The 27,489-nt window shown below is 52.6% G+C and overlaps 1 protein-coding gene across 2 annotated transcripts in view; it reads right to left on the minus strand.

Moving 5' to 3' along the window:
- UPB1 (beta-ureidopropionase 1) overlaps window positions 1-26,904 on the minus strand; it is a 28,320-nt gene extending 1,416 nt beyond the window's left edge. Inside the window, exons 1-9 of one of the 2 annotated variants that reach the window (XM_037067441.1) lie at window positions 26,760-26,904; window positions 23,557-23,728; window positions 21,703-21,790; window positions 14,333-14,427; window positions 12,027-12,188; window positions 10,186-10,355; window positions 3,620-3,701; window positions 2,462-2,504; window positions 1,080-1,234 (exon numbers count right to left, since the gene is read on the minus strand). In XM_037067441.1, the coding sequence (XP_036923336.1) occupies window positions 1,080-1,234; window positions 2,462-2,504; window positions 3,620-3,701; window positions 10,186-10,355; window positions 12,027-12,188; window positions 14,333-14,427; window positions 21,703-21,790; window positions 23,557-23,728; window positions 26,760-26,863 (1,071 nt within the window). In that variant the 5' untranslated portion in view covers window positions 26,864-26,904. The remainder of the gene's footprint in view (window positions 1-1,079; window positions 1,235-2,461; window positions 2,505-3,619; window positions 3,702-10,185; window positions 10,356-12,026; window positions 12,189-14,332; window positions 14,428-21,702; window positions 21,791-23,556; window positions 23,729-26,759) is intronic. The other variant, XM_037067442.1, reaches the window with a different exon arrangement.
- Window positions 26,905-27,489: the final 585 nt, after the last annotated feature.

Raw genomic sequence — 27,489 nt, forward strand, 5'->3', positions numbered from 1 at the left:
CTCCACATGGCACCTCATCACGGACACAGATGGAGGCTGGGAGAGGCTGGGGGCAGGACTGGAAAGCCCACCCAAAGGGTTCACACCCCAGCAGGCCCCCCCCTTTCTTCCCTCCTTCCCAAAGCCTTAACAGAGTTCATGCCCATCACCACAGCGTAGGAAGTCTTTTGCTTTCAAAAAGTTACTAATGAGAAAACGTTCCCTTTATTGGTTCCAACTGCTAATTTGCACCCGGCCTGGAGTCTTAGCCTGGCTGGACGAAAGCCCTGGTCCCTCCAGGGCACGCTGGGCAAAGCCAGTGAGTCATGACAGTGTGCCCCCATGTGTGATCTGCTTATATGTGGGTGCCGCACTGGTGAAAACATTGCCCAACACTAATGCAGCCATCTCTGTGTGTGTCCGTGATGAGACACCACATTCCGTGGGGTCCCATAGCTGCTACCCCCACTCCAGGAGGGCGGGCACCTACATCTTGGCGGGATTCCTAGTGTCACAGGTCTTAGGTCTCAAAAGCTGCTTGGAACATTCAAGTCAAGCTTCTCATTTTACAAATGAAAGCACTAAGGCCCGGGAGCAGAAGGGGCTTGCTTAAGTTGCCGGAGCAAGGAAGCGGCAGAGCCGGGCCTAGATCCATTTCTCTGCATGACCCATTTCCCCCTGTTGTGCAGGCCTAGACGGCAGGGCCTGGCCACAGGCAGAGCCAGACGCCCACATCTGTCTTGTGATAAGTGCAAATGCCTGGAAGGGAAAGAAAGGATCAGAGAAGCTAATTTACTTTATTCTCTGGACAAATGAAATTGAGATTAATTTGTTTGAAGGCGCCTAGAATCTAAATCAGATGAGAGGAGAATTTATTGAGGCCTGCTGCCTGGGCAGAACTTCACCCACTGGTTCCTCCTCTGTGCTGCAGCCCTGGCTGGGGGACCTGCAAGGGGGCAGAGACCCAGCCCTCCGCCCAACTCTGAGCCTCACACGGGCTGTCCCCCAGGGCAAACCCCGAAGCTGCGGTTCCCAGCACTGAGAGCCGGATGGGGGCCGGGCGGAGGAGCAGAGCAACAGCAGGGGACTCGGAAACCCACCTTGAAGGTCCAGAGGTCATTCACCTGCCGGCAGAGGTTGAGGTCGAGCTCAGCAACCAGCAGCCCGTCCCTGCTGCGGGAGAGCCCGGGAGTGCGGCTGCTGTCGGGGGCTGCCACGTAGCTGGAGCCGTAAAAGTAGCCAAAGTCCTGGTGGGCTTTGAAGGAGTGAAGGAAAACACCGTGAGTTTGTGGACACACCGTGGACTCTGCAGGGGGGCAGGCACATCGAGGGACTCACAGGACAAAGGGTCCACACCACCCTCTCCAGGGGCTGCCAGGTGCTGAGGCCGGAGGGCCCGGCTCCCTCCTCAGCCCTAAGGGCCCAGCCAGTTTGCTGCCAAAGTCACCCTGGCTCTCACCTCTGCCTCTGGGGACATTTCTAAAGGTCCCCTTGTAGAGGTGTTGGCGTTTGGCTCCACAGCCCAGAGTCATGTGACTTTGTAGGGCTTCCTGTGTGGCCCACCCACTTCCTGTGGTAGCCCCACACCGGGAGCTGGAGGCTCTGCCTTCACTTGCCTTGCCAGCTGTGTCGCCTGTACCCTCACTCCCCACCAAGGCTCCCAGTAAAGCAGGGCTAACAGCCACCCTGCAGGCCCGTAAGGAGCGGGTGTAGTGCAGGGCCAAGCGTGGGCCAGGACCTAGCAGGTGCCCAGTGGACCTCATTCCCCTGCCTCTTCCACACCTCTGTCTGCAGGGAGGTAACTGGGACTGGGGACTCTGGCGTTCTGGGACCTCAAGTGGGATTATCTGGGACCCTTTCAGGAAGTGCTTTTCTTGGAAACAAACCCACTCTGCCCCCTTTGGCTTCCCAGGGGACAACCTGAGTTAGTACCGACTCCTCCTCAGGGAGGGGAGCAGCCCCTCCCTCCCACATCCCTGGACAGACAGGTGGGAGCAGAAGGAGGGGGATTCCTAGCAGAGACAAGATGGTACTTCAACTCAGATCAAAACTAGCTGTGGATTCTGGGATCCCGAGATCGCCCATGCTGGTGATCTGCAGCATCCGTCCAGCTGAGGTTGGGGATGGACAGGAAAGCGGGGAGTGAGGTCTGCAGGGTGGACGAAGCACCCCTTCTTTCGGGGAGCTCACCAGGGATTCCACCACATCTTCTCGGGCCATCTTCGCACCAGTTCCCAGGAGGGACGGAGTCCAAGCCAATCCCAGTTAACCCCCACCCAGGGATGAGGAGGTCAGGAGCCCGGCGCTGCCTACCCACACCAGCGCACAGCAGGCTCCCACTCCGGGCGAGACAGCTGAGCGAAGTCAACCCCTGGATGTGCCAGGTGTGCAGACTTGGTCTGTGGGGAGGACCCCGCCTGGGACAGGCAAACAAGGAGACCCACTCCTCAACTGCAGCCACGGAGGAAACTCAGGGACATACCTTTCTTCCCGTCTCCAGAGGTAAACTCATTCGGGAAGTACTCCTGTGAAATGACAGCAAGGTGAGACGTGCCTATAGGTGGCACTGCCACCACGCTCCTCACAAAGTCAGGCTGAGGCGGAGTCGGGAGAAACGGTCAAGGGAAGAGGTCAAGGGAAGACGGAATGGCCTGTCCTCAGGGCGCGATCCACAAGTGCCCAATAAATGTCCCTGCTGAGTGAGTCCCCAGCACTGGGCGAAAGATGCAGGCCAGGCAGCCAGCGGGGAATCTGACAGGCAAGGGGAAGAGCCGGATTTTGCCTTTGGGGCGGTTCTAATCTGCTGGGAGACGTGGTCGGGGTTTGCCTGCTGGAGTATCCTGGGGTTTGGGAAGGCAGCAAGGGTCGGGGGTCCACATACTGTTTGGGGGCCCCCGAAGCCTAATGGAAACCACACAGCACACTATAATGGGGGCCACACAGGACAATTAAAACACCACATTTCTTTATGTTGCTAGAAATTAGACCGACTGAGCGCAGGAACCTTGGCTGTCAGACTGGCCGGTGCTCGGATTGGAGTCAGCCATCTGGCCGGTAAGAATGAGGAGTGCTGTTGTGTAGTAAACGCACTGTGTGAGGCACTCAGGGTCGCTCAGTGCAGGGGGCCTACAGGGGAAACACGAAACCAGCCCCGCTGGGTGGCTCCAAGGGTTGGAGTAAGCATCGTCCCCACGTGCCAAGGTTTTGGGCTCTATCCCTGGTCTAGGCTCGTACAAGAAGCAGCCAACGGATGCATAAGTAACAGAACAGCCAATCAACACGCCTCTCTCTCTCTCTCAAATCAATTTTAAAAAGAAAGAAAAATACGAAACCCGATACTTAGGAGGGAGGGGGTGAGAGCATGGCCTCAGCTAAAACAAAATGGGGGTGGTGGGGAGTGTATCTTTAAAAGTAACAGACCTGGACAGTTTCCCCCCTTCTGGGGCCCTGGGGCTTGTGGCAGGCACACAGAGAGGGAACAGGGAGGAGCCATGTGACACGCCCTTCCCTGGGCCAGCCACTGCTTTCCCCGTGGCCTTCGCTGGTCTGAAGAGCGCCCCCTCTGGCAGGCTGGTTTCACAGCAGCTCTGTCCTCTCCTCAGTGTACCCGGTTGACCAAGCTGAAGCCTTGGGGACTTACCTTGCCCACGCGGTTGATGGCGCAGGTGAAGCAGTGATTGGCAATGGCGGCATTCCTGGCCTCGATGGGCCACATGGACTCACTGTGGGAAAAGGAGGAGAGAAACCAGGGTGCTGCCTCCCCAGACTTAGGGATGCTTGCCCCGAGCTGTGGCCTGGCTCCCGGCCTTGGGGCCTTTGGTGAGGACAGCCAGGGAGATGTGTGCCTGTGGGTGACCTTAATCCACAAACAGGCCAGCTTGTCCTCAGCTTGTCCCGTACTCAAGCCCAAGGAGCCTTTGGGGGGAGGGCCTGCTGTGGGGAGAAGCAGCCCTGGATCCAACCCTCTCCCCGAGCCTCAGTCCCATCTTCGAGACTCCCTTGAAGGGAGGTGGATAGTCAAGGCCGAGTGACCGCACGGGTGAGGTTTCTAGAGAGGGCTGCGTGGCAGGAACTACTCGGGGCGCTTGTGCTTGGCCCTGCGAAGGCTCTACCCGCCTGCCCCAAGTCTGCCCTGCGGTGTGGCCTTGCAAAGCCGTCTCCACCTGGAGAGATTTCAGGCCAAAGACAAGAGAGTAAACCTGATGGAATGTGGGTAACAGGGAAGGGGTAGATTCCGTAGCAGGCACACCTCCCTGAGCTCATTCCCATTTCCCAGTGCCTGTCTGGTTTCCCTGAGTCTCTAAGCAGGGCCTCCCCGGTTCTCTGTGGCCCAAGAAAGAGGTGACCTCCAGGCGCAGTTGGGCTGTGGCCATCCCTCGGCCCAGCACCTGCACAGGGGAAGATGTGGCAGGAGACCTGGCCCCAGCTAGAGACCCTGACCTTCTCCAGCCAGAGACCTTGATCTTCTCCAGCCAGAGACCCTGACCTTCTCCAGCCAGAGACCCTGACCTTCTCCAGCCAGAGACCTTGACCTTCTCCANACAGGGAAGGGGTAGATTCCGTAGCAGGCACACCTCCCTGAGCTCATTCCCATTTCCCAGTGCCTGTCTGGTTTCCCTGAGTCTCTAAGCAGGGCCTCCCCTGTTCTCTGTGGCCCAAGAAAGAGGTGACCTCCAGGCACAGTTGGGCTGTGGCCATCCCTCGGCCCAGCACCTGCACAGGGGAAGATGTGGCAGGAGACCCGGCCCCAGCTAGAGACCCTGACCTTCTCCAGCCAGAGACCCTGACCTTCTCCAGCCAGAGACCTTGATCTTCTCCAGCCAGAGACCCTGACCTTCTCCAGCCAGAGACCCTGACCTTCTCCAGCCAGAGACCTTGACCTTCTCCAGCCCACCAACTCAACTGTGCCGTGGAATTCGGGACTTCCGGTTGGTTGCTAATTATCTTTTGTCTGAGGAACAACATCATTAAGATTCTGGATTGAGTCCCAGCTGGTGTGGCTCAGCTAGTGGAGTGTCATCCCACAAAGTGAAAAGTTACTTGTTCGATTCCCCATCAGGGCACATGCCTGGGTCACGGGGTCTGTCCCCAGTCAGGGCGTGTACAAGAGGCAGGCAAACGATGTTTCTCGCTCACAGGAATGTTTCTCTCCCTCTCTTCCTCCTTCCCTTTCCCTCTCTCTAAAACTAAATTAAGATATTTGAAAAAGAAAAGATTCTGAATCAACAGGCATAATGCCCACTTGGAAATATGGAGTGACTGGGTGCAAAATGCCCTGGAATCTTCCTTCCTGTCAGCATGCACCTGGCGTGAACAAGAGAGTAGGTGGAGGGGGGTGGATGCTTGTCACAAGCCTAATTCTCAGGAGAATTCATGAGTCTGGAAAAAAAAAATCACAGGCTTGATTGAGGAGACTCATTTGCTGCTTTCCCCCCCCACAGCTGCTAAGCCAAACTGACAAAACTTTTAAGAAAGGATTTTTACAGAAACACACCCGTAGATGACATTTTCAGGAATGAAATAGACAGTCGCAAGGCAAGTGCCATAAACATCTTTCTTGCCATGCTCCAGGGAGGATGTGTTGCGTAGGACTCCAACCCACAGCTGGCAATGAACTTAGACTCTCAAAACAAGTGAGGGAAAGGAAGCTGGGGGTTCGTGAGAGCCCAGCATGTGCAGGAATCATGGAGAGCCCAAAGGGAGCTAGGGACGTCTGCTCTGTTCCCAGGCTGGCTACACCAGCCCCGAAAAATAGTCAGAGGGGGACGGCAAGGCGCAGCGAGGGGATGGGACGGCAGCTTTCTGATTAACGCACACGTGGGGAGACACCTTGGACCACACGGGCTGCATGTGATTGTCAGGGTGACTCGCTTCATCGCAAAGCACTCTAACACCCCTGCACCCTTAAAGCTGTGAGACCCCCGCGGTGGGTGAGGACACCCCGCTGACCCAGAGCACACGGGGTGGGGAGAGGTGTCAGAGGTGGGGATGGACAGCTCTGGAAGCTGGGAGACAATGCTTACGTGCAGCTGGCGGGAATTCACCCCGCCCTGCCCTTAAATACACTCACCGGCAATCTCACAAACATCCTTTCGCATTGGAAGAAACTCACTCAGAATTCCACCATCCCAATAAAACATCTGTGGTCATTTTCCCCCATTCCAGGACCATCCCTGGCAAAAAAGTATCCCAGAGTTCTGAGCGCAGCCCGCACCCATCAGGGAGTTTTGGCTCATGGGCTTCGTCGGGAGGTTGCATCATCCCCACAAGGGCCTTCTCAGTGGCTCTGCTGTGACATGACCCCTGGAAGAGACGGGCTGAGACTCACCTAACCCTACACTTCCCTCCCTCTCAGCTTCTCTCGTCTTATAAACAGAGCTTCCAGCTACATTTCAGGTGTCTAACCTTTTCCTACTCCATTAGGTGCTTCCTGAGGTAAAATTCTGGGAGTATAATCACCTGATCAAAAGGTGTCAACATCCTGGCTGGTGTAGCTCAGTGAATTGAGCGTGAGCCTGTGAACTAGACGATCGCGGTTCAATTCCCAGTCAGGGCACATGCCTGGGTTGCGGGCCAGTTCCCAGCAGGGGATGCACGAGAAGCAACCATACATTAATGTTTCTCTTCCTCTCTCCTCCCCTTCCCCTCTAAAAGATAAATAAACAAAATATTTTTAAAAAAAGGTGTCAACATTTCAGTCATTCGTGAAACACTCTGCTTTCTATAAGACCTGCTTGTGTTTTAACTACTGGCCTCACCACCCCCTTCACAGGCATGAGTTAGCTGAGGAAGGAAAATCCATCATTTTACTTATTTATTTTTTAAATATATTTTTAAAATATTTTATTTATTTATTTTTGGGGGGGAAGGGAAGGAGAGAGGGAGAGAGAAATGTCAACGTATGGTTGCTTCTCGTGGGTCCCCTGCCGGGAACTGGCCTGCAACCCAGGCATGTGCCCTGACTGGGAATCGAACCGCAATCGTGTGGTTCGCAGGCCCGCGCTCAATCCACTGAGCTACACCAGCCAGGGCCGGAAAATCCATCATTTTAGGAAAATCCATCATTTTAAATAAGGCTAATAGGTTGCTGAGGACATAAGCAGTTATATGCATATTATCTTGGGGTGTTTCTGTTTGTTTAACTTGGGCTCATAAAGGGAGCAGGGTCAAGGAGTTGGCCATGTGAGTCTGAGGCTGCAGCTGCACCTTCCCCAGCCCAAGAGCCAGCCCAGGCATTGGGGTGTTGGCTTCGGGTTCCTCCAGGGCCCAGCATGGAGATGGAGCATGTGAATGCCTTACACAGGGCTGGTGGGAGGGGCCGCTCCAGGGGGTGGCCTGGAGGTTCTTCTCAGGCCCCGTGGCTAGAGGGCCAGCAACCACACTCCGTCACAACTGCCAGTGGATGCTGTGTTAGTGACCAGGTTGCCCACGAGGCCCTGAGGAGATTCTCTGAGGGGAGATGGAGATGTGATTTCTCCTCTACCCCACAGCGTCCCTCCTGGGCAGGGACAAAACCTTCGGGCGCGCGGCCGTGGCGGCCACCCTAGGGCAGCAGACAGAGTCTGGGGTCTGCCTCTGGAAGGGGCCTGTGGCACAAATCAGAATGCTGAGGAGATGTCACTCTTGAGGAGGAGACACACTACTTCAAAAGAAAAAAAAAAGTAGGACTTCCGGCTAAGATGGAGGCGTAGGTGGAAACACTGTGCCCCCTTGAACAACCAAGTTTAAAGACAACAAAGTTTTAATAACAAATACACAACCAAAACACAGAAAATTGAACTATACGGAAGTCTGACAACAACGAACCGTTCAGCCAGACCGATAAACCAGGTGAAGGAGTGAGCAATGAGACGGACTTCGCAGGCCCCGGCGGCGGCAGGAAGCAGCAGAGGGGACCACCATTGCCCCTCTCTGACCACGCCCCCCCATACAGCGTCACAACCTGGCGACTGAGTTGCCCCGCCCTGGTGAACACCTAGGGCTCCACTCCTCATACGTAACACGTGAGAACAGACCAAAACATTATGGCTCAAGAACTCAAACCCCAGAGCCAATAACTCTTAAGTGACCAAGAAATAGCCAACCTATCAGATGCACAGTTCAAAATATTGGTGATCAGGATGCCCACAGAACTGACTGATTTTAGTCACAAATTAGAGGAACAAATGAAGGCTAAACTAATTGAAATGAAGGGAAACGCACAGGAAACCAATAGTGATGGAAAGGAAACTGGGACTCAAATCAAGGGAGTGGACCAGAAAAAAAAATGACCAAACAGAAAAGGATGAAGAAACAAGAATTCAAAAAAATGAGGAGAGGCTTAGGAACTTTCAGGACATCTTTAAATGTCCCAACATCCAAATTATAGGGGTACCTGAAGGGGAAGAAGAAGAGCGATAAGAGGAAAACTTATTTGAACAAATAATAAAGGAGAACTTCCCCAGTCTGGCAAAGGAAATAGACTTCCAGTAAATTCAGGAAGCTCAGAGAGTCCCAAAGAAGTTGGACCCAAGAAGGAACATACCAAGGCACATCATAATTACATTAGCCAAGATTAAAATGAGGGAGACAATCCTAGAAGAGGCAAGAAATAAGGGGATAGTCACCTACAAAGGAGTTCCCATCAGACTGTCAGCTGATTTCTCAAAAGAGACCTTACAGGCAAGAAGGGACTGGAAAGAAGTATTACAAGTCATGAAATCCAACGACCTATATCCAAGACTGCTCTATCCAGCAAAGCTTTCATTTAGAATGGAAGGACAGATGAAGTGCTTCTCAGATAAGGCCAAGTTCAAGGAGTTCATCATCATCAAGTCCTTATTATATGAAATGTTAAAGGGACTTATCAAAGAAAAAGAAGATAAAAATACGAACAGTGAAAGGACAGCAAAGTCACAGTTATTAACAACCACACCTAAAACAAAAGCAAACTAAGAGGACGGCTAGGTCAGGAGCGGAACCATAGAAATGGAGATCACATGGAGGGTTAGCAACAGGGGAGTGGGAGGAGGAGAAGGGGGGAGAAGGTACAGAGAATAAGTAGCATAGATGGTAGGTAGAACATAGACAGGGGGGAGGGTAAGAATAGTATGGGAAATAAAGAATCTAAAGAACTTGAGACACGTGGACATGAACTAAAGGGGGGGGAATGATGGGGGAGGGGTGTGCAGGGTGGAAGGGAATGAAAGGGGGAATGGGACAACTGTAATGGCATAATCAATAAAATATATATTTTTAAAAAGGTAAGGTAAATGCTACCTTCTGACATTTAAAAGAAATTCAACTGAAATTTAGTAAAGCGAGGACAACAGCAACGTGTGGGCCACCAGGACTCCCTGCTGCCCCCCACAGAGGGAGTGGCACTACCCCCTGCAGCCCTCGCCCTGTGGGGACACTGGCACCCAGGACAACGGAGAGTGTCACTGGCACCTCCTGCCCAGGCGCCCTGTGTTAGAGGAAGTGAGTTGGGGAGAAAGACATTTGCACACACGTGGTTGGTGCTCTGGCTCTTGTTGGTGATGCCCCCGGGGAACCACCCAAGGGCTCAGCCTCTGAGGAAGGACCCGGTGGCAGGGCTGCAGTGAAGCTAGCTCACCTGTCCTTGTTAAATGAGGGACCCCTGGGGTCCTGCCCTGGGGAGGGGGGAATGGGAGCCTCTGAGCCGGCCCCACCACCTTGTTAGGTGTTTGAAGAAAAAGACACTTAGCTGCTTAAAAACAAGTCCCAGAGCCACTTATTTGGCTGGTCCATTAACGGCTCTCTCAGCTCTGACTCCCTCGTTTGCTCTTTTGTTTGGGTGTCTGCCTCCCATGCGTTGGATGCCACAGACAGGAGGCTCAGGAGCATGCAGTCCCCCCTCCAGCACCCCCAGGAGCACAGCGGCTGTGATGGGGGCGGGGGCAGGGAGGTGTGCCAGTGCTGGCCAGATACCCGCCACTCTGGCACTTCAGGAGTTCTTTTGAATCCTGACCATTCTGGGCATGATGGGGGGGTGGTTGTCATCTCATGGTTGACTATCATAGCCGAGGACAGTATTTCACAGCAGAGTAGCGATTTAGGGAGATTGTGATGAACTTTTTGGGGGTGTTGGTTAAATATACAACACAAAACCCCAGGACTCCGATTTGTCAGACGTCCTGGTGGCCGTGCCTGCCTGTTACAGAAGCCACCCCCCAGGACCCTCCCAAATCCCAAATGTGCAGGAACCTGAGTGTCCCAATGGTGGCCGAGGGGTTGAAGATGATCTCGGCCCCGTTGACGCTGTACAGGAGCCAGTTGAGGGGGTGGTGCCGCCCATAGCAGATGTTCACCGCGATCTTCCCAAACGGCGTCTGGAACACCGGGTGGCCGAGGTTCCCCTCCATGTAGTAAGTGGACTGGGAAGACAAAGGGCTGGGTCGTGATCGGCGCCCCTGAGCTCTTTAAGATTTCCCTTCCCTGAGACTTGGCAGAAAAAAGTGAAGTCTCCGTTGCCAGTACTCCAAAAATGACACACTCCTGGGTGTGACTGAACTTGAAGTTCACAATTCTAATATGCTCTAAAACAAACCCAAAATAAAGAAACACAGGGAAACCCCAGACTCCAACCAACCCAAGGGGAAATTACTGTGGCTTAGGCATTTACCCACAATTTCTTTTGTGATATGACAAAAAAAAACACAAAACCCTCACAGCAACTTCCCTATAGTATTTCAAGGATAAACTTTAGCTAGCTTTTAGTCATGCAGGGTCCCGCCAAAGGCCGAGGTTTGGTCAGTGTTAACATGAGTGGTCAGTGACCTCACTAGGCACGTGTGCCTATAAAGGATGTCCGAGCAGCCCTCGTCTGCGGGTGGGGAACACCAGAGCCTGAGGCGGGTGTGACTTGCTGGTCGGGAAAGCCAATCTGACGCTGGGACTCACACCCAGAGGGTGCTCTTCTCCATGACACCTCTGGGTGTCCACCCAGGCTAAGGAGGTCCCTCCAGGGCAGACAGGTGGGAAACAGTGCCACCATCACCCCCTTCCGGCTGCCCCCTCGGGGGTGCTGGCCCTGGGACAGTGTCATGGACGGCCCTGGGGGTGGGGTAGAGGGCAGGTCGGGGCCCTAAACTGATCCGCTCACAGAGCATTTTGCTTCCTCTCATTAATTTCGACTTCACTGGGGCTCAGGCAGCAGCCAGGGTGTGCGCATATGGTGGACACCAAAGCAGATCCTGGTGCGCTGAGACAAGCCCTTTGCTATCTCCAGAGAGCTAAAGATTAATCCCAGGGTAAACAGGTGAGGGGCATGTCTTCCTGTCCCCACGTCCAGCTGTTCCTGAGAAACACCGTGTTCTTCTTTCTCTGTAGGGGAGCCTCAGCCAGCTCTCCGGGCCCTTTCTTGTCCGTTTGACCAGCTGAGTGTGGCTGGACCCCCACAGGCAGGGAGTAACATGATGGGCTGGGGACAGCCCATCCTGAAGCCATTCAGATTCCACATCTTAGGTATTAGGTGGGGTTCATCTCCCTCCTCAAACGCCCAGCCCTCCGTCCTACCAACCCCAGGATTGGCACTAACCAATCAGAACTGCTCCCCTGGCTTAGACCCCAATCACGGTCACAAAGCTCCACCTGACACGTGTGCACAGTGTCACCCAGCACGTGGGAACGGCTGACTCAGATCCCACGTGACCCACAGACATGGACCCCACCCCCCTGGAGCCGGACAGGGCTGCAGAGATTATTTCACACTTGTCTGTGATTTATTTCAGTTTGACTTCTATACCACTTACTTCACAGAATTTCAGGAAGCCAAATCAGGTAATATTGAAAAAACCAAGCAAATAAACATAAAACCTCTGTGCTAAAGTGTTTTGTTCTCTTCTAGGAGCCCCTCGCCCCCAAATCCTGCCCACCCATGTGATGCAGGATAATGCGGGAGGCCCCTGAGCCCTGCAGCCACACTGTGCGCCAGTGTCATATGGTGTGACATGATTCCATGCAGAACTTCCCTCGCAGAAAGGCCTGCTGGGATCTATGCGGGGGAAGGCGAGCCGGCCGGGCGGGCCAGCTGAGGGGCCGCTCACCTCGTTGAAGTCGCCCACCCTGGGGATGTGGTTTTTCCTGGTCTTGCCCAGGACCGCCCCGGAATTGGAGATCACCACGGCTGTGTTCCACAGAACGTCCCCATGCGCTCCGTCCCGTTCCAGGATGGGAGACACTATCACCATGCCGTGCTTCTGTGCCAGCTGGAAAAATAATAAATGTAGCAAAGTCCTTCTGTCAAGTTGACTGCCATAGCTTTTCACTGAAGAATTCAATGGTTCTTCTAAATAACTAGCCTTGGTTCAGAGCCACCGCTTGCTGTTTGGAAGACTAAAGGCCCGTGGGGTCCTGAAGCCCAAGCCCAGAGAAACAAGACTCGTCGCCGTCCTTGTGCGCTGCTGGTGGGAAAGTGAATAGGCGCAGCCCTCACAGACACGGCGTGGCGGTTCCTCAAACATCAGACAAACAAGTACCATAGGATCCAGCACTTCCACTCCTGGGCACACTGCTTGTAGTGTGCAAATATACACTGCTTATATTTGCATGCCACTGCTTGTAGCAGCATCATTCACAAGTGCCAAAAGATGGAAGTGATCCCTGTGCCCACCTGTGGGTGAACGGATAGACATGTGTGGCATGGTCACACGGTGGAATATTATTCAGTGTTAAAGGGGAAAGAAATCCTGTCACACAAATGTCCTCCTTCCTATGGGTGAACCTTGAGGACAACGTGCTAAGTGAAAGAAGCCAGTCACAAAAGGACAATAGGTCCTGCGTGAGTCCACTCATGGGAAGAATTTAATGGAGCCCAGCTCTGAAACAGAAAGTAAAACCCGGCTCGCCAGTGGCTGGGGTGAGGGGAGCTGCGCATGGTGCGGAGTTTCAGATTTACAAGCTAAAAAAGCCCTGGGACTTGCTTCACAGCACAGTAAGGATTGAACTGTGTACTTCAACAGGATGAAGACGGTAAATTTTATGTCATCTGTTTTTTTGCACGTTAAAAAAAGATCACCATGCTTCATATACATATAAAACCTCCCTGACACTGACTTCATTTGTCACAAATAAGAGCATCAGGACCTGGTGACCGGCAGGGTACACAGTCCTAGCCAGTCATTGTCCTCAAGTCTAACCAGCCTGTCACTACCTCCGGCTTTAGTGACAGGACAGAAAGAAAGGCACAAGGGTGGAAGGCATGTAGCGATGGTCATCAGTCCCTGGGCCTAACAGGTGTCCCCTGGGACCATTTCTCATCCCCACACTTCCTTTTCTCTTCCTTGGCCCTGGCCCAGGCACGCAATCCGCCATCGCCCCCAGCCAGCCCCCTTCCTCATTGCTTCCACAGCACAGGGTCCACAGCCGGGGGGTGAGAGATGTCCCCCCTCTGGCCAGAGAACAGACAGAATCAGCTGTGATTGCTTCTGTTCCGGAATCCCAGTGGCGAATGAACAGAACCACCGCGATTGCAATTCTGCTCAGAAACCCCCTAAAGGTGCCTGTACAATCTAAAATGCCATGTGGAGAAAGGAGAGGCGTTCTCCTGTTGGAGATGAGAAGCAGGATAAGTTCACTCTTTGTAGCCTCTTTGAATGTTAAGGGTTTTTTTGGGGGGGGGTGGGTAACAGTTTTATTAAGATATAATTCACATGTGATAAAATTCATTCTTTTAAAATACGCCGTGCAGCGGCCTTTAGTACCTTTGCTGCGTTGCGCCATCATCACCACAATCCAATTTCAGGACATTATCATCGCCCCCAATGGAAACCCACGCTCATCAGCAGTCACTGTCTGTCCCTACCCTGTCCAGCCTGTGGCAACTGCTAATCTGCTTTCTGCCTTCATGAGTTTGCTCCGTCTGGACATTTCATATAAATGAGGTCATACAATATGTATTATGAGATTTTAATAAAGAAAAATGAAAACCAATTTCTCCATGGATGAAGATGGGCCACGCAGAGCAGCTTACATAACTCAGGCAAACAGCAAGCAGGGGAGCCGAATCCTGGACGAGGAACTGGCTTCGTCCCTGCTCCCCAAGGGCCAGCGCTGCCACTTGCCCCTACAGAACCTACTATGGGGTCACCCAAGCCACCCTTCCCTGGCCGCCGCTCCCTCACCTGGAAAAGCCATTAAGGGCCCCCCTCTGGCTTTGAAACTATAATTTTAAGTGAAAGCACACTAAAAGGGGGCAGTAAATAGTCTTATCTAATCTTATCTGGAAAAACAAGCACGGGGCAGGTGCAGGTGCATTTTCCGTGGTGAGAGGCCACACCCCGCAGCTGTGGCCTTGCTCTGTGACCTGCATGTGTCTGGCGGGCGCTGCCCGAGGAGCAATCGACTGTCTTACCTTCTGACAGAACCTGGTGGTGGGCCCGTCCTCTGCTGATTCGGCAAATTCCGTCCAAGGAAGCTTCTCTCTCGTGCAGAAAGCAAAGGGCATAGCTGTGAAGAGGAGAAAGGCCAAAGTCATACCCGCGCTCCCGGCCTCTGAGGGGCGCTCCTCAGCCTGGCCACAGAGGGTCCCCAGGAGAGCACATGGCCCTGAGTGCCTTGGGCTGCCTTCCAAGTCCCATGCCTGGCTGCGAACGAAGGACAGGCCCTACACTTCCAGGCTTCACAGCAAAATAAGCAGCTGGGCCCAATGCCTTACCTATCGTCTTTAAAAATAAAAATTGTTGCTATTATTTTTTAAATCCTCACCTAAGTATATCTTTATTGATTTTAGAGAGAGAAGAAGGGAGAGAGAGAGAGAGAGACATCGGCGTGAGAGAGAAGCATCAATCAGTTCCTCCCGTATGCATCCCGACCAGGGATCGAACCTGCAATATTCTGGTGGACAGGCTGGCACTCTTGCCAGCACGGACGCTGGGCCAGGGCCCTCACTCACAGTCTTACAAACAATTGCAGCACAGCCTTGAACAGCTATTCACACACTCGTGTTCACAGAGGCAGCATTCACCAGAGCAGAAAGATGGAAGTAACCCAAGTGCCCACTGACGGAGGAACGGCTAAACAAAGTGTGGTGTGCACACACGATGGAGCGTTATTCAGCCTTAAAAGGCAGGAAATTCTGTCACTTGTTGCAACACGGATGAACTGTGAGGACATTACATTCAGTGAAAGAAGATGGTCACAAGAGGACCAATGCCATGTGACTCCACTCACGTGCGGCCCCTGGAGTGGGAAGACCCACAGGGACAGGCGTTAGAATGCTGATTGCCAGGCACTGGGGGAGGGGAGAACGGTGGGGACTGCTGTTTAGTGGGGACAGAGGTTCAGTTTGGGACAATGAGAAAGTTCTGAGGACGGATGCTGGTGACGGTTGGTTAACAGTGAAAACTCACCTAATGCCACAGAACCGTACACTTAAAAATAGCTAACGTAGTAAATGTTATGTCTATTTTACCACTCTGTATGTACACACGTTTATAAAATGGTGTAAAAGGTGTGGCCTTAAATTGCTGCCAGCCAGCAGTTCCCAAGCTGCTGGCCCATCTGCAGGTTGGTAAAAGCACAGTGAAGACTCCTGGGCAGAAGCACCAGCGGGCCACCAAGGATGACGCTGCCACCTGTGGAGCATCACCATAGGAATGCTTTTCTCCAGGGACAGGGAGGTCTCTTCAGGAACAAGAGAGTCCACTCCCTTAATGACCCCACAGGAAGTTCGGGACCCGCTGAAAAGGCTGAGCAGTCCCCAAGGATAAAGGCATTACTGTCACGTGCTACTTAATGACAGGGACACATTCTGAGAAATGCATCCTTAGGTGACTTCGTTGTGTGAGCGTAACAGACAGCAGAGCCTGCTACACCCCTAGGTTGTACAGTACAGCCCATTGCTCTGAGGCTACAAACCTGTGCAGCGTGTTACTGTGCAAAGCAACATGACATCAAATCAGGATGTGAGAAAACGGGGCAATCAAAGGACGCGGTAAACACGGAATGCATGAGGCCATTGCCGCCATAACGTGGCATTGCGTTTTACAGCCCACTTTTCTTAATGAACAGAAAGAGTACACTCTAAAACGATAAAAGCATAGAATAGAATGCACATGAATCAGAACAACAGCCATCTGTTAGCATTACCAAGTATTATATACCGCGCACACGGATTGGGCGATGCCTCCGTAGAGCTGACAGCCCAGGTTTGTTCCTACCAGCGTCGATCATCACAGGGATGTGACTCAAGGGTTGTGCTGTGCTGTCACAAGGGCTGTGACACCATGAGGCAATAGGGACTCCTCAGCTGCATGATGATCTTATGGGACCACTGTCTACATGCCATCTGGCATTGACAGACACGTCATTATGTGACTGCATCCCTGTGATCTCTGGCTGGATACCACCAGGGGGTTAATGCATCAGCAAATTCATTAAATGCATTGACTTTTGTTTGCTTTTTTTTTTTTTCCGAATAGTGGGTAGATGTACTTATGTAGTAACAGCTCAAAGAACACTCTGCAAATGAAGCTCAAAATGGGAGCTTTCTGTGCAGGAGAGGGCAGGGGCCGTGACAGGCTGCACACCAGGGACCCTTGGCTGTGTGGGTCCCATCCCCTCCCAGCCTCGGCCACACTCTTCAGTGCCCTCCAGTCTAATGGTACTAAGCTTGCCGTGTGGTCCCTGGCTGGATCCATCCTCTGGGCCAACTTGTTTCTACCCTTTGCCCACTTCCTACTGAGCTGTTTGTCTTTTTCTCCTTGGAGAATTAAATTCTCTGTTTGGACCAATTCCATATACTCTTTAGATCTTCCCCCTCCTAATCAACCAAGATCATTTATTTCAGGGAGACGAGCCTAACAGAAGTTTCCGGATGCTTGCTGTTGCTCTGGTCACCCTCGGGGAGGGCTCACGGGAAGCCGTGTGATGTGACCGGAGAGTGCTTCATCAGGTCGCAACCCATTTGGGGGTAATAACTGTGGCCCACCTTTCCCAAACACGGGCCATGCACCCGTCCTGATCATAGGCAGCCTGCCCAGATACCCCTGCAAAGTAGGTGTGACTCTCCTCACTTGACAGAGGAGAGAAAGTCGTTCCCCTCCCGATTCCTCCCTGCCCCAGGAAGCTTGGAACTAAGGTGATGTCAGCGTAAAGGGGCCACCAGTGGCACTACCGCCCTCCCAGGTGCCAGGGGTGGTGGCCCATGGAGGTACTTAAGTGGGCACCAGGCTCTGCCAGCAGCAGCCCCAGGGGGCCTCGGCACCAGGCCCAGGACTCCCCAGGCGCCTCTTCAGTGAAGAGAGATGAACTGTTTTAAGGAAGCCAACAAAAGAGCTGTTGGTAACGAAAATGATCCTTAATGACCATTCGTTCTCAGCTGTCAGAGCATTAGGAGAGACCAAATGCCTCAAGAGGATAAAACCTCCCTTTCTGATTTCATTTCAGATTGACAAACTCTCCAAATCTCTCCATTTTCATTTTAATGGCCTCTTTTCCTGTTTACACAACTACTGTAACGTAAACAAATGTTCAAAAGAAGGATGTGGAATGGAGGTTGGGGGAAGCTGGCGGCTCAGTCCCGACCAGGGTTTCAAACCAGAGGGAAGGGGGTTCCCCATTCACTGAACCGACACCCCTGGAGTCAGGCTGTAAATCTAGACCTGGCCACGCCCCCAGGAGCTGCCAGCCAGGACAGAGGACTCAGTTACAGTCCGGTATGGCTGCAGGACACCGCAGAATGCTCGCTTAAGCGTAGGGGAGGCCCTGGGGCCCCCCGAAAGGAGGCAGTGCCTGCACAAGGCCCTGATGGACGAGGGGAGCTGTCCAGACCCAAAGAGGGAGGAGCTGGTCGAACCATCCAGTATGTTTCAGTGTCTGTCATACACCAAGGATTGCTCAAGTCACTAAAGATAAAACAGGATGGGGAGGGGGGGTTGAATAAAATGGGGTATAACACACAATAAAATAATATGCAGCCATAAAAAGGAATGGAATTCTGACATATGCAACAACATGGATGGGCCTTGGAAACATTAGATTCAGTGAAATAAGCCAGACACAAAAGAACAAAGACTATGTGATTCCACATATGTGAGTTACCTAGACAAGTCAAGTTCATCGGCAGAGAAGGAATAGAGGCCATTGGGGTGAGGGAAGAGGTAGAGTTTCAGAGTTCTTGTTGGGGACGATGAAAACTTTTGGGTATAGATAGTGGTGATGTTATGCAACTTGGTGAAGGTGTTTAATGTCACCAAATCATACACTTACCAATAATTAAAGTAATAAATTTTATGTTGCGTATGTTTTATCGCAATGAAAATTTTTCATGTTAAAAAATAGGGGTGGAGATTAAGATGGCGACAATACATGAATAACACCCAGACTGGCCTCCTGTGGCTTACCATCTACTGGACGAGGCAGACAAATCCAAAGGACATGAAACAAGGAATGCGACAAATGAGAGGAACTTCTGGGTACAGGTGGCAGACTGGACTCGCACCTTCACTCTTTCCTGAAGCCTCACCAGCAGGTCAGTAAAGGGATTTTTCTGTAAAGGAAAACCCCATCGAGGATGGGGCACGGAGAGAGGGACAAGAGCAACAGCACACAGGAGGCTGGGGAGCCAAGGGACACGTGTGGGTATCTTAGAGGACCGAGGAACCAGAGTTCCCCACCCCCAGCAGCGGAGGAGGCCAGGAGGCACCCCACTCTTCACCACAGACCCCTCGAAAGCTCAGGAGCCAGGCGCACTGAGCAACTCTGAAGGTGGGGAGGCAGGAAGGGTGACAACCAAGAGGGACGGGTTGAGAGTCTGCTCAGGAAGCAGTTAGAAGCCCAGACTCCACCTCTACTGTAAGAGGCTGGGGTGTGCCCCTCCTGCCCCGGCAGAAGGCCGTGGGCTCATTCATCAGAGAAAGTTAAGCGGAGCATCTCTGGCCTTTGGAAAACCAGGACAAATAAAGGCAAGTAGTGTCCAAAACAGAGGGATTAAGTAAACATCAGCATTTTGGATCCCTGTTCTCTCTCTCTCTTCTTGGCAGGAGATTAGAATGATCTTCTCTGGAGAAGCTAACCAGTCCGAAGAAAATGACCCGGAGACAGTACCGTGGGGGATTGATTTCACAGCAAATAGCTAAACTGGGTCACCTATCACGAAGCCCAGAGGAAGAGCTGATTGAGATTGCAATCAGCTTTTGAACCCCCCCAATTCTTAAAATATAATCCATCAGGGGAAAAAAAGACCAATTGGAATGAGCAGGGCCTATGCAGGGAGAAAAAAAAATATTACTTAATATTTTCAGAGATGAGAAGATACTGCAACTGTTAAATAAAAACAGGATGTGATAAAAAAAAAAACAGGAACTTTCAGACCAAAAGCGCTTTAATAAGTTCAAAACAGGAGAGCAGAAACCAAAGATTAAATGACAAACTAGATAAAATCTACCAGAAAATTGAGAAAAGGCAGAGCAATGAAAATAGAAGAAAATACATTTAAAAAACCAGGGATTTGACCCAGGTTTCAACATCCTAATAGTGGGATATCAAGAGGGAAGAAGAGGGGAGAAAATCACTAATGAAACAATAAGAAAATTTCCTAGATTTAAAGGACCCAAATGTCTAGACTGAAAGAAGCCATGGAGTGCTTAGAATAACAGATTAAAATAGAGACACATAATGGCACATCCTATAAAATTTCAAAGTATCAGAGAAAAAGAGAATCTCCTACAACCTCCCAGAGAAAAACACCTGGAGCCAGAAGACAATGGAGTGAGGTGTTTAAACTTCCGAAGGAAAATGACTTCTAATCTAGAATTCTATACCCAACCAAACTATCAGCTAAGTTGTAGGAAGAACGTATTTTCAGATATGCAAAGGTCCCCCAAAGTTCATCTCCTATGTGTTCTTTCTCAGGGAACTATTAGCTGACCCGGAAAACACAGGGCACCAAGACCTTGGCAGCTGAAAATCTGTGTCTAATTTTTGACTCCCCCCAAAACTTAACTACGAGTAGCCTATTGCTGACCAGAAGCCTTACTGATGACGTAAACAGTCAGTTAACATGTACTTTGTATTTTATATGTATTACCTACTATATGCTTATAATAAAGTAAGCTAGAGAAAAGATTATTAAGAAAAGAGAAGAGAGAGAAAATTTATTTACGGTACTGGACTGTGCTGGTGGGACAGTATTGATGCTGTGGGTTTAGGTGGTCTGTTTACAAGATGAAAAACCTCCATGTATAAGTGAACCCACACTGTTCTAACCCATGGTACTCACGGGTTAGCTGTACTCAACCTAAATGAGGGAGTAAAGCGAGAAAGAGGAAGATGTGGGATGGGAGAACACGAGAGCAAGGCAAAGGGGCGCGCCGGGATGACCATGATGGGAAGTCCCAGGAAGGCCTCTGTGCAGCCAGCAGAAGGTACAGCTGGTCCAGGCCTGCGCGGTGAGAAGGTTGTGAGACACCTTCCTTCAGGGAGGTGAGCCCCATGACTGCTTCGTGTGCCTAAACCTCCTGAGGGGATTTGGAGAACTGGCAGAAAGCTGGGGTAGAATTTGCGGTAAGTATGCAGAAAACAAAGCAAACTCCAGGGAAAACAGAAAGCTGTTCAGGGAAAGGAATCAAGTTTTCCACTAGGGTTTGGCGGAGAATAGAGGGGGGAACAGGCTAGGAAGGTCTGCCTGCGTCAAGCGGACAGAAGGAGGGAACAGACTAATACCGTCTTCCCCTACAGGGAGAAGTCAACAGATAACACAAAATGGAAAGATTAGGAAGCAGCAATGCAAATGAAGGTAAATTCCAAAGGGACCAGCAGAGAGTTGGAAGTAGATGCCTCTGGGGAAAAGGATAGCGGGTTTTTTTTTTTAATAGACCCTGTAGACCCGTTCAACTCTAAACCATGAGCATGCACCACCTTGATAAAAATAAAAATGAAATGAAGAAAAAGTCCCTGGTACCACGAATACATAATAGGAACATAACTTTAGGTGGGGAGGTGGAAGCTGAGAGTTGAAAGTTGAGCCTCTCACTAGGCAAGAGGAGGGGACGGCTGGTGCAATGGCCTGGGAGGAAGGAGCGGGGGCCTCAGGAGAGCGAACCGTCAGTGGGGTCAGGGCACAGCCCTGCGGAGAGTCCGGGGAAGAAACCAACTATGCAGTGCAGAGTCACATTTTGAAAAGATCTTTTCTAGAAAGTACGGAGAGCCAGTTAGAAAGGGCCAGAGTGGAGGGCACGAGGAGACCAGCTGGATTACAGAATGCATCGTGAGAACTCTTGGTGCCTTGGGCCAGGGCAGTGGTAAGAAGGGGGAGTGCAGGGGGGAAGAGGTACAAATGGGTTCGGAAGGATTTGGGAGGAAGAGCTGATAGGACCAGGCGACAGATTGGGGTGTATGAGACGGAGGAAGGCGGGAGTTCCTGGGTTTCTGGTGTTGTTAACAAAGAAACTTTCTATGAATGAGAAGAGAAAGGAGATTTTTTAAAAATCAGGTAGCATGCCCTGGAGGGTGTGGCTCAATGGATTGAGTGTCGGCCTGCAAACCGCAGGGTCCCTGTTTCGTTTCCCAGTCAGGGCACATGCCTGGGTTGCTAGCCAGGTCCCCAGTAGGAGACCCACAAGAGGCAACCACACATTGATGTTTCTCTCCCTCTCTTTCTCCCTCACTTCCTCTCTCTCTAAAAGTAAAAATTAAAAAATCCAGTAGCAGACGTTCTTATCAACACAGAGATAACGCAGCGTTGTTTGGGGCGGCAGAGAAAGCACCCCACAGGAGACTTACTCCACGCTTCCTGGAAACAGACGATATTGACTCCGCACATTGCAGCCACCTCTACAATGGTCTCTATGCGTCTGTGAAGGGCAGAGACCTGGCGATTTAAAAATTAAGGATTAGAACGCATTAGTTCTATTGGTTGAAACCATTTTAAAATTCATCCCAAAGCCCATGGAAAAACAACCCCCTATAAGACAGAAAACTGGACTTGAACAAGAATTAAATTAAAAACAAAAACAAAAACCCTACCCGGTCAGCTGCTAGAGGATGAGCAGGGTGGGGAGGTTCTAGTATCTCATTCTGTCATCGGGTCTAACATCTGCATGAAATGGGGGAGCTGCGGAAGCTCTGGGGTCCCCCATACCCTCAGTACTGCCTTTCCCAGCCTCAGTTGCCTTGACTAGAGAATGGGGAGAACACCGCCTGCTTCATGGGGGTGCTAAGAGGATGCATCGCTGCGAGGATGTTGGTCACTGAGGGAGGGCCCACACCCAGAGGGCCTGCCACACACCAGGGCCATCCCCTGGGTCACCTGCTTCCTCACTTCAGGACCAGCTGGCTTTCCACCGTCCTGCCTTCAAGGCTTCAGGGGTGCCTTGCCTTGCTGCTTTGTTTTCCTGTGTGGGTCTTATCATTGAAAGGCTGGCCTTTCTCAGCCGTGCCCTTGGCCAGGAACACGCTTCATTCTGCCGCCCAACCCTTCCTCGATGTGTTGTCCGTGCCACGTATCGCCCACAGATGAGAGCCTTCCCCAGGAGCATCCAGGCATCTCTGTGCTCCCAGCCTATGTGTGCCCCTACTGTGGAGCTATTCCCATTGTGCTGTCACATTCCTCCGCTGCCTGTCTATCCCACGACCCCGGGAGCTCCTCGGGGGCAAGGGGATAGTGTCTTCATCTTCTCTGTGTCCTCAGCAGGGTGCATAGCCAGCTCTCAGGAGATGCTCACAAGTGCTTGTTCAAAGCAAAACCAGGGGGACCAGGCTGAACACCCTGAGAGCACAAACTCTTTACAATGTTCCATCTTTCCTTGCAGGACTGCGCACACCAGGGCTTCAGAGGCGTTTGCAGGAGGCTAGCAGTGTGCAGAGTGTGCTTCTGGGTGCTGTGGGGGTGAGAACGGCGTCCCTGCCCTGGCTGGCCTGACCATCTGAGACAGTCAAGGGCACACCTTCACAATCAACCAAATTTGAAAACCAGAAACCTGTTAGTTCAACAAAAGCAGAGGAAAGAGCAATGTGCAAGACAATGCAGAACTCGACCTGGAAGCCAATGGGTTTCCTTAGGTTTCTCAGGAATCCCTGAGACTCCTCGAGCCTGCTGTATCTGGAGGACACCTCTGCAGAGAAAGCCTGCAAAGGCTGAGCAGCTGGAGGGAAGATGTGAACAAGTATATACAACAAACCACCTGTGTCTGTGATAACACACTTCTTTAAGGATCCCCAAGATGCTGTCACATTGATATTAGGTGCAGGGCAGAGGAACGCAGGGGCGAGCGGACGGTCCTGAGGGTGTGTGCTGGCAGGGTTCTGTGGGCAGAGTCTGAGCCAGCCCAAAGGGCACTGTCCCAGTGGGTTAATGGAACAACGGATCAGTCGCAGAAGAGGAAGCAGAGGGGTAGGTGGAAAGAGCAGGGAGGAGTGAGAAGGCAGAGAAAGGGTAGGAGCCAGAAGAAAACGAAGAGCCAGAGACACAAGAGGGAAGGAAAGGGGGCAGCTAGGGCAGAAGCGGCTCAGAGACCATTTAACCACTAGATGTACCTGCCGACCCGGATCGAGAAGCCAACAGGGGACTGTGGATGTGTCCCAAACCCGGAACGGGCCATGGCCCCTTTCTGTATTTAGGGTCAAAAGCAGTCTCACCTGTTTGGCCACAGGGGCATCGGCCGGCAGGGGGATTCTGTTCTGAACGAGCCCCACACGCACTGTCCGAGGTGCCCTCAGCTGCTCTGCTGCTGCTTCGAAGGCATACCCCTGCAGCTCGAAGTCTGCTTCGGATGCGACTTCAAAAGCCCTGCTGGGCAGGTCAAGCTTCCTAAGTGGGCAGGAGAGAAGACGGGAGATGATTTGCACGAGGTGCGCCGACTTTAAAATTCCCCCAACCCCACTGTCATTCATCAAGCGAAGAAGAGGTCCTACACCCTGGCAAGAAAGTGGGCAGCACAGTCCGATGCCAGAGCGCATGCGTGGGGAGTCAGAGAGGGCCTGGATGGCTGGGAATGGGTACCGCACTGAGTGTGGACTTAACCTGATGGTCACTGGGGAAATTTCTGCAGGTAGGCCACAGTGGTCAGATCTGGCCAAAGGAGGCAGCCCGGTGGGGGATGGGGGCAGCAGGGCAACCAGTCAGGGGTTGATGTTTTAGAGTTTCTGATATCAGGGTGGGGATTAAAGTCTCAGCGGTCAGCACAGAAGTAAGGGAGTGGATTCCCAAAGATATCTGTGGACTAGAACCAGAGGGCTCTGCGAAGCCCGGGGGACAAGACAGAGGCAGTGCTGAGAGCCAGGCCCAGGAGACGGCTGGGTGAAGAGGCCTGGACTGATAGCGTGACAGGGGGCCCTGTGGCCCTTCACCACCAGGGATGACGAGTCTCCAGTGACCCCCACTGTTCTGCCTGCTGCTGCCCCCACCAGGGGAGGGGCGGTGGTTCCATGCTCAGTGCTGCGTAGGCTTGGCGAGAGCCCCAGTGTCCAGACCAAAGGCCCAAGTGCTCTTCCTGGTGTGTGGTTTATTAACAAAGGCAAGTGGATGATTTATTCATAAAGTGACCGTTGGCCAAAAGGCAAACACCTGCTGATGCCTGTCGCATGCTCTGTGCGCAGGTGAGACCCACAGGGGCAGGAGGCTTGGCCTCTGGCCCGGAAGGCCTTACCGTCTAGGACAGGATGGTTATGAAACACCCAGAGAACACATCAAAAACCAACCTGACAGGCACTATCTAATAATAATATTTCCCTCCTACTTTAAGTCACTTTCTTAAAGATGTTTCTTTCAAAATCATAGCCCTGTCAGCCCCAGCCCCTGCGCCACCCCCTGCCAGGCAGTTTCGACATGGCAGCCTTGACAGCTCCTGAGATGGGTTCCGCCCCTGACAATCAGCCTGCTTTTCAACTACAGGCAGGGTTCCGTTCGCTTCAGCAGGTTAGAAAGAACAGCGGTGCCCACACCTCTCCTCCCTGTGCCGTGACTGCCTCAAACACAGTCCTCCTGCCCTCAGGTCTCAGCAGGCCTTGGCCCCAGGACAAGGCACATGGTAGACAGGAGAAGAAGGAGAAGGGTGTTCCTTTTTCCCTTAGGCCCATGGCCAGGGAGCTGGACCACCCTTTGGGAGAGGTCCTGGCAGCCCAGTCCTCAGCCTGTGGTCTCACACCAGGAAAATGTCAGGTGGATGAGGTCTTGTCGCAGGTTTGCAAGCGTGGCTGTAACCATCACCTGGATGATGTCCTTCAGCCTCTGGCCATCTCGCCCCATCCACTGCCCGCAGCCGTCTGCTCCCCACATCTTTCCACCACCATCAGCCCCGTTATTCCACCACAACCTTCCTGCCTCCTCACCTCACCATCTATGCGGGGTGCTGCTTCCATCCCCCCACCCCTTAAATTCCTGTAGACGCTCTTTCTCCTAGGCCTGAGGCAATGTGGGCCAAGCACCTCCACTTTGAGGGTTCTACCTCTCCTCCACACCCCTGAGAGCCAATCACCTATATGGAAAACTTATTTCTTTTTTTTCTAAGACTCATGTTTTGCCTCTCCCCGATGCTCACAAGCTCTCTCCAACTTTTTCCCAGGAGAACCTGTTCACTTCACCCTTAAAACAAACCTATGTTACCCCTAGCACAGCAGCCTGAGACACCCCTTGCTTTAAGACACCATGACACCTTTTTGGGGAATCCTCAACTCCAAGAGGTCCGTCCCATGATGGGCCGTGACAGGTTTGGTGGCAAGTGGCATTCCAACATGAGCACACTGGCAGGGCCTTGACGGTCACTTGGTCCTGGTACTTCTTTGGGTTTGAAGAGCCCTTTCTGACAGAGTTCTGTGCCTCTCCCGCCCCAAGGGCAGTGGTTCTACCTTCATCATCCACCAGCTGAGAACACCTCTGGATTTGAGGTCTGACCTTGCTGCAGTTACTCCCAGCCCAGTTAGTTAGCTGGGAACCACAGACCCGATGAGTACCCTCAAGTTTCTGGTGAGTTGATCAGGTCCCTGCCTTAAGGTCATTGCCAAGGTCAGAGAGCCCACCAATTGGCAAGGAAGTGGAAGGACATTTAGTCAGAAGCTGCATGGGGTCAAAATTTGGATTTCATTCTAAGTCTCATGGAAATAAATCCCTTACAGACTTTTAAGCAAAGGAGCAACAAGATATGCTTTACATTTTCTGGCTGCCTTGAGAAAAGTGGACTGAAGAGAAACCAGATCGGAAGGGGAAGTCTCTTCCAGCTTTGCACACCCAGAGTCCAGCAGTGCGCTGCCCTCAGGAAACCCTGCCGGTGCACAGGACTGGCTGGCAGTGGGAAAGCATTTGTACTGAGTGTAGGAACTAACTTCTATGGCTTGCCAAGTGGGAAATCAGTTTCAGCAGGCCAATACCACCAAGAGATGGCCAGAGGCCGAATCACTTACAAGAAGGAGGGGCTGGGGCTGGGGCTGGACAATCAATTAACATGCAAGGGGGCTCTGGCTGGAGGCACTGGCTGGAACAGACACCAAGAGTACAGCAATCGGGGGAGACTCCTGATCACTGGAAGCCAGGGAGGAGAGTGAGGTGGCCACAGAGAAAGCCTCAGGGAGTAAAAGCACTCATCCTTTTCCTTCTGGTTCCGGACAACGGGGGGAGAAGTGCCTTGTAAAGGTTGGGCCAGCGTTGTCGGACCCCTGAGCGCCTTAGAGCCGTCACCTAGATTTCTTACGGTCCTTGCTTGCCCTCTCAGGACTTCATTACGGCCCTCCCCCACCCCCACCCCTCCAGAGTCCTTAAGATCCTGAAGCATTCTCCCCGGTCCTCCGGACCCACACTCCCTGCTTCCAAGGTAGAGCCCCCCACCCCAAGCCTCTGAGCCCCAGACCTGGTCTCCTTGCCATAGAGAATGCGTTTCACCTCCCGCAAGTCTGCGGGCGGCAGATGCTTCTCTAAGCACTGCTCCAGCGACTGCCATTCAGGCCCCGCCATGGCTGGAGACCGCAAGCACCAATGTCCAGACCAAAACTGCTTGCCCTTTACCCCAAAGGGGAGGAGGAGGGGGAGATAACCAAGCCCGCAGACATGCCCTCCCCTCCAAGCCCCACCCACCCGCCCCTGGAGGGCTCACTGAGGACACGCCCCTTCTCAAGACTTGGCACCGGGAAGCCAATCAGCACTCCAGCGCTTTGAGGGTGGCCCCGCCCCTCTCCCTTCGCACCTCCTTCGGCATGCGCCGGGACACGCCCCTTCCACCGTAGGAGTGCTCGGAACCCTCTCTGCTTGGCAGGGTCCCTCAGTCGCCCTCGGAGGCCCTCATTGGGGTTTCCGGGGATCTTCCCTTGCCCTCCAGCTCTCTCTGGCCTTCAGGTTTCACCTCTCACCTGCCCCAAGGTGTTGGGGTGGGACCGAGAAGCTGGAGAGGTGGTGAGGGCGGCTATGGCGTGGGTCAGAGGTGAAGGGCGAGCCCGCCGCAGCGCTGCTTCTCCCCTCTCTGACTCTTACGGAGCTGTTTTCCGCGCCAGCTCGCGCGGGCAGGGCTTCGGCCCACCCGCACGGGACTGCGGAAGAACGTACGGGACGAGTTTCAGTGTCCCAAGGGCAGGAGGCTGCCCCTC

The sequence above is a fragment of the Sturnira hondurensis genome, unplaced genomic scaffold (assembly GCF_014824575.4).
Source record: "Sturnira hondurensis isolate 20B ecotype Veracruz unplaced genomic scaffold, ASM1482457v3 Scaffold0017254, whole genome shotgun sequence".
NCBI lineage: Eukaryota > Metazoa > Chordata > Mammalia > Chiroptera > Phyllostomidae > Sturnira > Sturnira hondurensis.